Source organism: Lipophrys pholis, assembly GCF_963383615.2.
Source record: "Lipophrys pholis genome assembly, chromosome: 14".
Classification (NCBI taxonomy): Eukaryota; Metazoa; Chordata; class Actinopteri; order Blenniiformes; family Blenniidae; genus Lipophrys; species Lipophrys pholis.
In genome coordinates, this window is record NC_137633.1 from 3,273,323 (window position 1) to 3,286,788 (window position 13,466).

Sequence of the window (13,466 nt, forward strand, 5' to 3'; positions counted from 1 at the left end):
TTTATTTTCTCAGCTTAAACCTACGTGCTGATTTCATCGGGAACAGAATGCAATGTTAAAGAATTATAATTAGAATAGGCAATAATGGACAAAACGCTGAACTTCAAGAGTCAAATGAAGAGAAATATTAATATCGAGTGGAAATTAAGTCAACTTGCAACACAACCAGGCACGGCAGTGCTCGGTTTTCATGGAGCCCAGTTGGGAATATTGGTTTCCCACGATGTGTGGTATATGGAAATCGTAGCTTTACTTAAATGAACTTAAATTTCCCTTTCTGCCAAGTCAAACATCTCATGATTCAGGTCAGAGGACGATTAATCATTCAGTCACCACTGGCTACTAAATATGTCAATCATCTGTGAGACATGTAAATTCCCACTTTGAAGTGTTTTCACAGAACAAAATGTCACTCTATTTAATTGAAGATTAGAAGAAAGTTCCAAAACATGTCTCACCTGGAAGTAGAGGCCAACTGTCGGTCGTGCCATGAGATTGTTGAAGTGCTCGTGAAAGTCCTTGTTGAGGATATCCTGGGATAAAGTCTCATAAGGATCAAATGCCTGCTCCTAAACACACAAATAAAGCATTTTTAATTTTTAACCATTGTATTTAGCAGCATTTTGCTTTTATGAAAGCACCTCCAATACCAGCATTGAACTGTATTTTCCCCAAGTGTCATATTCAACCTGTTCCACATTTAGAAAACTTTCATTGCAAATTTCAAACACTTCTTCAATTATAATGACTGATTTACAAAACAGGCTTCAGTAAAACATGAAACTCAAAATCAGAGGATTTTAATGACATTTTTGCTGATTTGCAGAATTGCAGATAAGTAATTATGCAAGTTTTTAGTTGCGACGCAATGAATACAATATAAAGAAGCCTCAACTTATCTACTCCCTTCTCTAAAATGAGAAAAAAAGACATTTCTTTAAAAAGTGTGGGGTTGAAAAAGTGAGGATTTATGCATTTAGTTATAATCACAATGACTTAAATATTTCTCTGAGCAATATAACAACAAAAACTAGATTTACTAAGAGCAGTGTCGCTGAAAAAAAAGATAAGCAATGTTTCACACACAAAAATGGTTTTCCTGACATTTCAGGTTCGAAATTATATTACTAATTCATCCTCAGAAATTTGCACTTATTCTCAATAAGTATCAACCACGAGTTGTGCTCTATGTTTAGCTACTGAAGTCATCAAGTGAACTGATCAGCCTGTGCAGAATGGTAAAGAAAGAAGACAATGAGAAAATGAGTCTGGAAGTCTCTATATACAGTATAATGACCAACAAACTAATCTTCAAAACTCTGGTAGAAATTTGAAAAAAAAGCTGGACGTAAGACTAAAGGTATGAACTCAATTTTACAATTTCACCCTCAAAACAGCACAAAGGAGTTATTTTATCAAAGATTCCGCAAATCCACCATCAAGCTTTGTGTTTGGAATATATGTTTAAAAAGTGTGACGCAAGACTTCCTGGACTGATCACTGCTCCGTACCTCCGCCAGGTCTTCAAAGCAGCTGCCCACCAGCGGATGAGGGCTGCCATCAGCAGTCATCTCCACGGCGTCCTCGATCAGTCCGAGCAGCTTCACCGTCAGCTCGTGGATGTCCAGGATGTTACTAAAGATCACCTCCACATCCTGCAGATGGGAGGACAAAGTGATGCAGGGTGAGAACCGGAGGCATCTTCTTTAGAAATGTCCCACGTAAATGCACGCAAGGAAACTTTACGAGCGATAACTAATAAAACTGTAATCTTGTGATTGCTCACAATATCTGCTGAGCAACTGCATGAAAAGGTTTTTTTGTTTTGTTTTTTTAAACCCTTGTTTGAAGTGAAATCCGCACAGCTGTGATAACTTTTTTTTTTTTTTCCACTTTTCATTTTGGCTGCTTCAATTTGAAAGCAAAAGCAGCCATCCACAGAGGATATCGTCTTCATTCCTGCCATAACAAGACTGACCGAGATCTCTCTTTTACACGCACAACAAGCTTGTTAAAATATTGGTTTTGGTGGCTGCCTCTTCATTCTCTTTCAGGAAACCAAAAGCTACAGTGCCTTTCAGGTGGAGTGTTTTACAAAACTCACTTGCAGAACTGTCCATCAACGAGAGCATCTCAAACTAATAACTGAATAAAACCGTACATTTTCTGTGGTGGTGAAAAACCTTTGGGACTTTTACAAACCATCTTGTGTTTATTCACTGGATTAAATAGCTCAGCTCAACAATTAAAAGTCTGCTTAGTCAGCACCATAAATATTACTCCGATTGGACAATTGGTGTTTGATTCATGTACAACCACCCACCATAGCACAGTTTGAAAACAAGTGATGTTCGCTTGAAGAATGATTCAGACAAAAAACTGGAATATAATCACTTCACATTCAACACAAGCATTTGGATATGTTAAAAGGACCGCTACTGCTCTTAGTGATGCTAATTCGATATCATTTACACAGAGACTTTGTGATCCCGCCCAGCCAGAGAAACCAACGCAGCCCATTTAATAACCTTTATACATTCAGTGTTTTGTTCAATCTCTACAGCAGAGATGCCCTAAACTGTCCTGATATAAATGTAGGTCACACCCTCCACCGTTTTGGCATCGGGGCTGAAATGTGGACACATTTGAGAAGCCTGAAAATGGAGGATTATTTGGACAAACTCCAGCCTGTTTTTCTTTCAACTGTGTTTAAGAAGTCATCTTGCCAAAGAAAACTGACAACAATCTGGTTATCTACGGTCAGTGCATGTAAACACACTGAGCGTGGTTGGCACACTGCTGCAGGACGCGCTCTCATTCTCAGCCGGGCTCTGTTGAATAAACACTTCAAAAAAAAAAAAAAAAAAATACAGTGAGAATGTGCACATAAGGACAACAACCAGCCGAATTTGCCTGAGGAAATAATTAGTCAAGCTGACGAGGGCCCTAAAATAACACAGGGTGATTATTGACTGCTCGAGTCTGAATAGAGGTTCAGCCCTGTCATTATTTGACCGTAACACTTTCTTGACATCTCCCGAGTAATTTCAGATTATGCCGCGTTTCAACAGACATAATTGAGGTTACTCTGGCGGGGGCTGCAGATGTTGTTCCTGTCTCGGCGTAATTACACGTTCTGCATTCCACTGGGCCTCGCAAAGGTTTATCCTCCTCACCCAAATGATGCCGCAAATTACCCAACCCAAAATATGCAAAACCACAGCGACCCAATAAACTCAACTTTCCGCTTCTCAAACCGAAGAGACACTGTTCATTTCCCTCCCTCTGCAACACTTTTCACTCCTTTTTTTTTTTTTAAAGATCATTTGCAACATAAGATTACCATATCAGACACAAAAAAAAAAGAGTCAATCTACTTAGCTTTCGATTGGAGGAGTCAAAAAGCATCAAAATTGAAGCCCTAACTCACTTTATTTGCCATGAACTTACTGGCACGGGCATGTGATTTTCGGAAAACAAGATAATGTCACTGGACAATTACACCATGGTGAAGCCGCTTCTGACATTAAAACAACAGAGGGGGGAAAACAACAACTGTGTGGATGTTTCTTGCTGCTCCATAATGCTGATTGCCAGTTAGCGGATTATAGTTTTAAACTGTAATCTCGAAATGATCTTATGGCAGATTTGGCTGAAATGGTTTTGCTGGAATCTTGACTGCGGGTGTTTATAAACTGGCTTTGGTGTAAGCTACTTGTTCAGCGAAAGAGTTGAAAGTATTTAGCTTCCTCTGGCTGAATCAAACTGACTGCAAGTTTATTTTTGGCCACATTTTTAAGACACAGCTTGGCTATTGTTTTTTTTTTGGGGGGGGGTTCGAACTGTCAAAAAAATGTTGATTGTAAAACTTTACTTCCATTAAAAAATGCTAGTTTGGAATTAACGTTTTTGTTCTTGAAATCGTGGCTCATATGAATGATTGTACAATTTCAGCAGCAGTTATTCGGAAACGCTTCAGGGGTTCAAGCAACAAAACGTCTTTTGCTCCTTGATTGCCGAGTCAAGAAGCTGACCGGAGTTTTCCTCAGGGCATCCAGAAACGAAAACGAAGACTCCCGTCTTGACCAAGGTCTGGAGGCTGAAGCAAACAGTAGAAAAACGTGGGAAAATGCTTGTGGCGAGATACCAATTCCCATGAAGACGTCCCCTCGCCACACTCCTGACCCACTTGGGAAGACAATGTCTTTCTCGACGTGCTCAACGCCGGCTTCAAGGCCGACTCCTGTGGTTTTGTGACTCAGCAGGCCAGAAACTAAACTTGACTTCTCTGTGATTTTAAGCCGTATTATTGCAGCATTTACTCGGCACCAACGGAAGCTGACACGATACATTTACCAGCACTTGATATCTCATGTGGCAATACCTGACTGTACAAATGTCCATATTTGTGCAGCTGCTTGAATATAGTTAATGAGGATCAACACACTATTCTGCTTCATTATTCTCTAAATCAAAATTATGTGTGTGTTTCCATCTCTCCCCTGTGCCAGGTTGGAAAGACTAACAGCCTGATTGTTATCCACCTGTGAGGAACAAGGCAGCCGAGATTTAAGAGTTGCAGATTCGTTTAGGCTTTTCTTTTTGGACTCGCAGAGAGAAGCCTTGTTTGATTACATTTTTCATTATTTTGGCACAAACATTTCCACGTTTTTCTTTTTCATAACCTTTTGTATTCTGATTTTATTTGTATTCAGGACCTTTATGCACTTCACTTTAAATCAGTTTTAAAGAGTACTGGCTATTTGAGCTGTTCAGGTCAGAAACCAGCCTTTTAACAGACATATTTCTTTGCATCAATGCCATCTGCTCCCAGCGACAGCAGCAGTTTTCAGGGGTTGATAGCCTCATTTTAGTGTAGCTGATCTCCAACTAACATGCAAGCAGGGCGTTGGGGATCGAACTTCCTTCGTTCATATTTCCCCTCTTGTCTCCGTCTCTTTCACCATCACAACAATAACGAGACTCTCTCCAGACCACAGACACACATCTACACAGTGGAGAGTTATCTAGGACAATTGGTCTCCATCTGATTGGAGAAATATGTTGCCATGCAGAGCAGTAATTCATCACATTTCAGTCAATCTTTTGTGATACGTAATATTGTGCATGTTGATATTGGGATAAGATTAAAATTTGCGATATACTGAACAGCCTCAGTCCATCAGCTCAGAATAGGCTCCATTCACACGGTTGTTAGGACCTTTCTGCGCTTCACTTTAGTCTGAATCTTAGTTGGGGACCTTCCTCACCTGGGCCGTGAAGATTTTCGGGTTGGACAGGAAGTGATGGCGGAACACTTTGATGATGAGGTCGAGCTCCCGCAGGTACTGCCGCTCCTCCGCGATCTCGAGCCTCACCAAGTCGTCGTAGGTGAGCTCCCCGGAAGACGACGGCTCCTCCGTGCACTGCGACATCAAACCGATGTCGTCCTCCTGGTCAAACATGTCCATCAGCACCTGGAGTCAGACAGCAGTGTCAGGCAGTCAGTCGCAGCCAAACCACAAACAACCAGCCCTCCTCTGTGGAATATTTGTTGCTCACTTTGTCTGCACACATGGACACTTTGATGTCCTGCTGGCTGATCTCATAGTGCCGAATGTTGCCGACATAGTTGCCTGCAAGCTTCAAAATATCCGCAGATATGTATTCAAGCACTGCTACGATGTACAGGGAAACATGGTAGTCCACTTTGTAGCCTAAAACCTCCTGCAGAAAGAAGATGGAGAAGGAAACTGATTAAACTTATGAAAAAAACAAACATCTTCCTGCATTCAACATTGTAGAAACTAATGGACACTAAGGCGAAAAACAGGTTTATGAGTATTTACCTTCAGAAGAGGGTGTATTTTGTCCACGGGGAGAAGTAAGGGGTTTCTTCTCTTACGTTTTTCAATGGCTGACTGGGCGTCTCCGATCGCCCACTTATCTATTGGGTGAGGGAAAGTTTTCTGGACGCGTTCCTGGTGGGACAGAAGAAAAATAGAAAGTTTATTTTCCCTTTGCATTTATCAGAATGTGAACTTTATATGGGCTCAATAAACAGAAGGACCCACCAAATGTGATAATTTTTTTCTTTCAATAATACTTTAAAGATGAAAAACTGGGTTTAAAAGACTATAGCAACTCCAGAATGAATGGTAGGAATACACCGTACTTAATATTTTTTTGAGATTTCTTCAGTGTGTAAAGATTGAAAGGTCTACGAATCCTCCTAATCATGAGTTGAGGTTTTCAAAGAGAGTGTAAAGTGGTCACCTCCACATCTTGCACCGAGCGAGGCTGAGCCACACACAGCATGTTGAGCAGCTGCAGGATGAGCTCCTCGATGTGCTGTAGGGCATCCTCCTTCGCCGTCAGGTTTGGGTGGACCTGCTTCTGTACCTGTGAGCACAGTGAGATGACAGTCAGACACTGAAAGCTCCTGATGGGCCGTATCAACGTTCTCACTGAAGGGGAGAAATTAAGTTACTTGTTCTGTTGACGCGACGTAAACTGAAACCAAGTAACTAGTGAAACTAGTTGTAACATCTGGTATGATGCACCTCAGCCGGGCTGAGGTTTCATGACGTCAACACTGCGAGTACAGACAATGACTGACTGACCATAAACACTTCAGGCCTCATCGTCAGTGTTAAAGGGGCAGCGATGCCCGAGAGGTTAGAGAAGCCAGCTTGTGATCGGAGGTTCTCATGCTTGCATCCCACAGTGGACAGGAACTACTGAGGCATCTCTCATTGACCCCTCTGCTCCCTATCGGTGGGTTAATTACAGAGACCAAATATCACTGTATGTTGAATATGTGACAAATAACACCTCCCTTCTGTCACTTGAAAAATGTTGTTAGAGATGACTAGAGAGGATTGATGTTTAATCATTTATTTCCTCTCTTGTCATCTGTTGCATGCCAGCTTCCACAGCTCTGTTTTGCTGAGCAACACAAACGTTAGAGTGAATAAATTAGATCTTCATCACCTTGATAAAGGCCAAAAAATTACACTTGACTGAGAAATGTGTCATACATAACATGCATCCTTTATGATGTGACTACTGTGTGAAAATGCTGGAAAACTGACCCCCCCCCCCCCCCCCCCCATTAAATATTTGATTTGATCAAGTAAAATCCATGTGACACTCTCAATGCCCCACTGACAGAGAATTTGTAAAAACTGTGCATGGCAACATACTTCAAACTAAACAAAAAGAAGATTAATTTAGCTTTATTTCTTTAATGGGTATCAATATTTGATGAAGTGAAGATGCCGCTTCGGAGATCAGCTATAACATTACTGCCTCTTCCTTTATATCATCTCCATCCTCCTTTGTAGTGTCCTAACGCAGCAAGCTGTGATGTACTGTGTATTCCGATATATTTTTTTTGTCAAAACTTCTACCACTACCAATTTATGCTGTCGTTTTAGCTGCTATACTAGTATGTTTGGATCGGGCACAAGAGTTGCCGTTTTAAGGCCCGATTACACCATATGCTAACTACTCCATCTTCCGCGTTCATTACATGTGTATTTTTGGTATTCAGGGATCTTACAGATGTGTAGCAAATAGAGTAATACAACTGATGACCTGTGGGGGCAGTGCTGAGCAACATAGCTCAATTGCAACCAGTGAAAGGAACAAATAACACAAAGTAACTTGGAAGACAATAAAAATGACAACGTCCCTGAGAAAAAAAACAAAGTTAAAAATATAAGGCAACAAATTATTCCCCCAGACCAAAATTTAAATACTACTAGGGACATAAATACTTATTTTTAACCTGTTTCATCAAAGTTTGGATTAGAAATGTCCCACATGAAACCAACAACGTGCACTGCCCTCTACTGGATGTACTGATTTAACAATCATACCAACGTCAGGGACGCATGAGTGCATGAAGGCAGTGACGCATGAAAATAATTGAAAAGCATGTACCAATTTAAGTGCCTACAGGAAGCATATTTTGGCCTTAGGTGGTGCTCCAACCCAGAGATCTACCCATCACACTTTGAACATTGCCAAACTCATTTGAATCTGTAGACTTTAACCATTTTATGCTTTCAACTTTGAAATGAAACGTTAACATACTGCACGAGTTACCTCCACAGTAACAGATGCCATGATCAGGAAATAATAATAATAAACACACCACCTCTCAGTGCTTAAATTATTAGGGCTGATTGGATGAAAAAATGCGAATGTGAATGAATAAGCTGCAGCTCACTAAACCACAAATATCTCTGTCTGAAATCTGGCAGCACAGAGCAGACAGAAAACCCGCTGCATGAAAATCCTCAAATTACACTGTGAGACACTGCCAAGCAATTAAAAAAAATAATAAAAATGATTTCCTTTACAAGATTAAGCCCCCATCTGCTGATTTATAAAGTTACAGCGGTAATGTGGTGGTAGTGGGACTCCTGCGGGTGGGACCAGCCTGACAGAAGGCGTGGTGTTCAAGAGGAGGTGCGGTTTCTTCAGGTGTACCAGTGGAAAGAGAAGAACTACCTCCCCCCTTTCTCCGGCTACCCTCCAGCCTCCCAAAAGTTGTCGTCATTCGGGCCGTGCCCTCGCGCAGGAATGCTGTCAGTTGAGATACTATTATAGCAACCAGCACAGACTCGGAGGGGGAGGAGGGGGGGAAAAAAAACAAAAAAAAAAAAACTGTGGGAGCGAACACGAGGAGAGAGGTGGATAGCAAAGACAGCCTTGCATTTACACTCGACTCACAAAAGCCCGGTCTGTTCGCACGCTAGTGATGGAATTACCCTGGCAGTCTAGTAAAGTGGGGTGTTATGATGACAAAACGTTGCCCCCGGATTAAGGAATGTGAGAGGAAGAGTTAAAAAGGTCAACTCAGATGGGGATTTGTGCATTCTTCTTCTCTGACTTAATACAGAAGCAGCGACGAACAGGATGGCCCCTCAGCCTCAAGTTTGAGTTCATTTATCTCGGTTAGAATAATGAATCAGAAAAAGGAAAGGAGGGTGAAAAGTGTGTCTTGGGGGCTTATTAAAGACCCCTTTTCCTCACTGTGCTTTGGCTTCACGTTGCAATTCATTAACTACATTCAGATGCTTCTTAACACAAGAGGAGCTGGAAAATCTGAAGCCGCAGCTTGGCCTCGTTTACGTTTCTGTACGTCACTTCTGTTTTGATGCATGCTCACAAGACCTAACAGTTATAAATAAGCCGCAAGCTTAAAACTGCAGCCGGAAAAAAAAAAATATACATATCAAAGGAGAAGTAAGTTATGAGATAGATCTCGTCAAACCACAAGCAGGCACTTGACCAAATTCCACAGGACACCAGGAGCTGTGAGTCACCACGCTGAAACTACGGGGGTTTCCCTCGACTCCATTCACAGAATAGTTGTCCCGTCTCCGAGAGGCCCACTCCAACAAGTGTCGTCTATCTCCAACAATGTCAGGATAAGACCAACGAAAATACACAAAACTGCTCATTCAAATAATAAAAAAAAAAAACAAGAAAGCGAACAAAGACAAATTACACGTGACTAAGATTCAATACCGAACGGATTCCGGATCCCATATTGGGAGATGAGGTAAATATGGAGGGAGACCAAAGGAAAATATATAGAAAGATATAAAAAGTCAAATATATTGATAAAGATGAGGACAAATGGAATATATATGTATGTATAAAGATTGAGCAGGAAAGAGTTGGAATTTATCTACAGTATTTATGAGATGCTGATACAAATGCAATGTTTTAGGCTGGCTACATACTGCGATTTTAACAGTTTTATAAGTTCACGGCTACACGTAATCTAAAATTATAGGCACGACATGAAGTTTGCTGTGTGCAAATTGCACGATGAAAATATTAGCGGAGTTGCAGCCTATGATGTACATTACTCAACGTGATTGCGTAACAATAAAACGTAATAAGCGTGTGCCGTCAGTACATGAAACGGGCGGGGGCTCCGCTCGCGTTTTGCTATTGTAGCCACAAGACATGTATTAGGGTTTAGTGCCAGTATGGCACTGATCAGTACATCATTTCATTCTGCATTTCTATTGGTTAGTTAATTGATGTATGTCCCAGCAGCAGTCACACTGAGATGATCACACTAAATTTCTGACACTGCCAGAATTTTAGCACAGGTATATTTCAGCATTTGCTCTTATTTGTTTGGCTGCAACATGTAGTGGACTGCACAGGTTGTCAACCCGGTTTTCTGTATCATGTTACATTGCCAAAAGCAATGGGGGGAAAAATATGGTATACAAGTATATCAAAGTGTACTTTATCCAGAGTATTTTACACAGTTCAAAGAGCAGAAGGATCTGAATGGGAATGAAAAAGGCACAAATGTCAATTAAGAATTGTATTAAAACAACTACTCGATACGTTTTGGACTCCCTACATGACAAAACTCATGCTCTGTGGATGTATTGACAAACGGGTTATTTGGGAATGATAAAACGGGAGAAATTTTAAAGTTAAAAACTTGCAGTCTTAAAATACTGGATACACTAACTAAAAATATTACACATAATGATTTGAAAAACATTAACAATCTAAACTGATAACGCAGCGGCATTACCAGCAGGTATAAAGTAAGAATGTAGTTAAAGTGACAGGTAAGATGTTACGAGCTGCATTCAGAGAATCTGCCCGCTCTGTTCCATGACCACTTTGAGATGGAGGAGTGAGAGCAGCGCAGGTATGACTGTGGCTCAATGTATTTACAGTATTTACTGCAACTTGACCCTAATGGGCAATTGACACAGGCTAATAAAGTCGGTGTGGGACACTGAAGAAAGCAAAGTGGAAGTAATTGAGTGGAAAAATAGCAGGGGAACTCCTGAATTTAAAAAGCACTCAGGCCAAAACGGAGACGGTCGGTTTCATGAGGTAGAGAAGAACAACAGTTTCAACAAGTCATCTCATGTAAAGAAAAGCTTCTGCACCCTACAGCGACCTATTGAAACTTGCTCTGTCGACTTGCTAAGGTTTTACCTCGGGTGCAAATACTACTTTAGCTGCCTGTTGATGTCAAGCTTCAGGTGCTGGTATCAATGGAAATGAAATGATGAACAATACAATGGAGGAAAAACGTGTACAGATTCATTAGGGCTGGACGCCTTAGGAAAAATATGTGTAACAATTAATTTTTTTACCTGTAGACCTCAAATACATTGATGTGTGCCAATTATATTCCCTCTGACTTTTAAGTTTCTTGATCTAGTCACAGTCAATCGTAAAAAATATTTTCTCATTTAAAAATGAGACCTGAAAAGATTTCCTCAAACAAGTATTTATGCTTTTTTTTGTTTTTTTCAAGCTCACAGAAATAATATTCTGTGCACCTATTAATGCAAACATCCCTGCAAAAATGTTGATACAAACACATAGCGGGTTAGCAATACGCAACATTTCACATCATGATTTTAGTTTATATTTCGATTCATCAACCAGCCTTAACATTTATTAGAATTTGAGTCAACTCTCTATGACATCATCACATGACATGCAGCTGTATCTGGCATGGAAACAGCTAAGTAGTAAACACTGGACCTGATGGTAACTGTGTGATGCTATAATCAGCCAAACAGGTTACAATGAGAAGCATCACATCACATGTCAGTTTTCATGCACATCCTCCTGTAACATGTTAAGGTGTTCAGTTTCATGGGTCATCTCCATTAAGAGGAGAAAGGCCAGCGTACAGGAAGTCCCAGCACTCGCGCGCTCACTTTCACTTTCCCTCCTTCGCCCTGTTCGCTGCCCACACAGAGCGAAGCCCCCGGGGAGAGCGGATCATAGCGGCAGACTGAGAGGTATTGATGTGCGTGTACGAGGAGGAGGCAGCGAGCAACAAACACACGCATGCACGCACGCACGCACGAGCTCAGGAAAGAGAAACCCAGGATTCACAGACAGACAGAAACCACCAGGTCAAAATGTATAACGAGTTTATCCAGAGCCCCGACGCAGCACAACATTTGCATGTCTGGCGAAAAATTCTGAAAAATGTGGACGACACACACATAGGAGAGGTTTTCAGAAACAATACATGGTAATGGAGTTGTTAACAGATTTAACCACGGAATATTTCCGTTAAGATAAATCCAATAAGCACTTCTGAAGCAGCTTTGGGTTAGAAACTACAGGTTAACTAGTACATCAGTGACGCCACCTTCATGTTGGGTACCATGTCTTCCAGGCAACGACTCACACGTTGTTTTGTGGTTTGGCTTGTCATGCAACATACTCAATTTATATCTCAAAATACTCTGGTGCGAACCCTCAGGGATCAATAGACGTTACGGGATGACAACAAAACGCTGCTACAGTGCCACAAAACAAACCTTGATAACTGCTGTTTGACTAATGGCAAACGGAAAAATGTTAATAAAAAAAAAAGTCAGCTGGATCAACTCCTGCCTCAGTGCGAAGTTGGATACAGCCGTACAGAAGCCACAGCCGGAACCTAATATTTCAATATATATGTAGTTTGCAATATCCTTGAAACGGATTTTAGCCATTTAATGTCACAACCAATGAATGTGTCAATACAAGTTACAATGCATGACATTCAGACAATTAGTGAGCGTTTAATAGCAGAAAAAGTCCCTCTCACAGCTGAGAAAAATGCTATTAAATGCTTCCAACTGTGCACATTACATGAGCATTTGGACAAATGTTAGTGTCATTTTATGACGCTTTCACAGATACAGGAATGTTCATTTTGGGCCGACACTGACTAGTCAATCACACAAAGCCACTATCAGCCCACGCCTGATGACAATATGATGCATTTAACCACCAGGTAACTGAACAAGAGAAAGTTGAGATGAGGGCTCTGCAAGGTGTGGGAGGATGAGAAACCACAGCTAATTATTTTATTTGCATAACAGTTACAAATACCAAATGTGATAAACAGGCAGTAAAGTCGCATAAAGAAGACATGAAGTCATCCGTTATATTTCAAACAAGAATCCAAGAAAACAGAATGATGCTTATTAATATTGTACAGTTGTCTGAAAGTACAAATAATGAACCGAATAACTTGAAGGTACCATAAAGATGTCACTTATAGCTTTTGTCCCCTCCTGGATCCTCAGAGAACAGTGCAATAAGCATGTTGATTGCAATGCTATCAAACTTCTGTCTAGTGATATCGCCATGCTTGTTCTAACAGAAAGATGTCAGAGCACACATCACATGTGCATCACCGTTGGCTGTATTGTGCTGCAGACAAATCAGGTGGTCCTGATATTATGGCTGATTGGTGTATTCATGGTTGAAAAGTGGGTGATTTTCATTGACTTGCGCTGTATAAAAATAACGCTGTCACATGGTCTACTTCAAGTCTACAGAGAAAATCAGACCTGACATACAAACAATGGAGCCTTGCTGTGAAGCTTACGAGAGAAAGTGAAGGATAGATAGATAGATAAACAAACAAACATTCTCCAAATATC

General features: G+C 40.9%; 1 protein-coding gene across 1 annotated transcript in view; it reads right to left on the bottom strand.

The window, feature by feature from the left end:
• Positions 1–13,466, bottom strand: part of sos2 (son of sevenless homolog 2) — a 35,242-nt gene that overhangs the window by 14,442 nt on the left and 7,334 nt on the right. Inside the window, exons 2-7 of the mRNA XM_080480032.1 lie at positions 6,277–6,402; positions 5,850–5,981; positions 5,563–5,727; positions 5,271–5,477; positions 1,512–1,655; positions 459–569 (exon numbers count right to left, since the gene is read on the bottom strand). Of these exons, the coding sequence (XP_080336158.1) occupies positions 459–569; positions 1,512–1,655; positions 5,271–5,477; positions 5,563–5,727; positions 5,850–5,981; positions 6,277–6,402 (885 nt within the window). The remainder of the gene's footprint in view (positions 1–458; positions 570–1,511; positions 1,656–5,270; positions 5,478–5,562; positions 5,728–5,849; positions 5,982–6,276; positions 6,403–13,466) is intronic.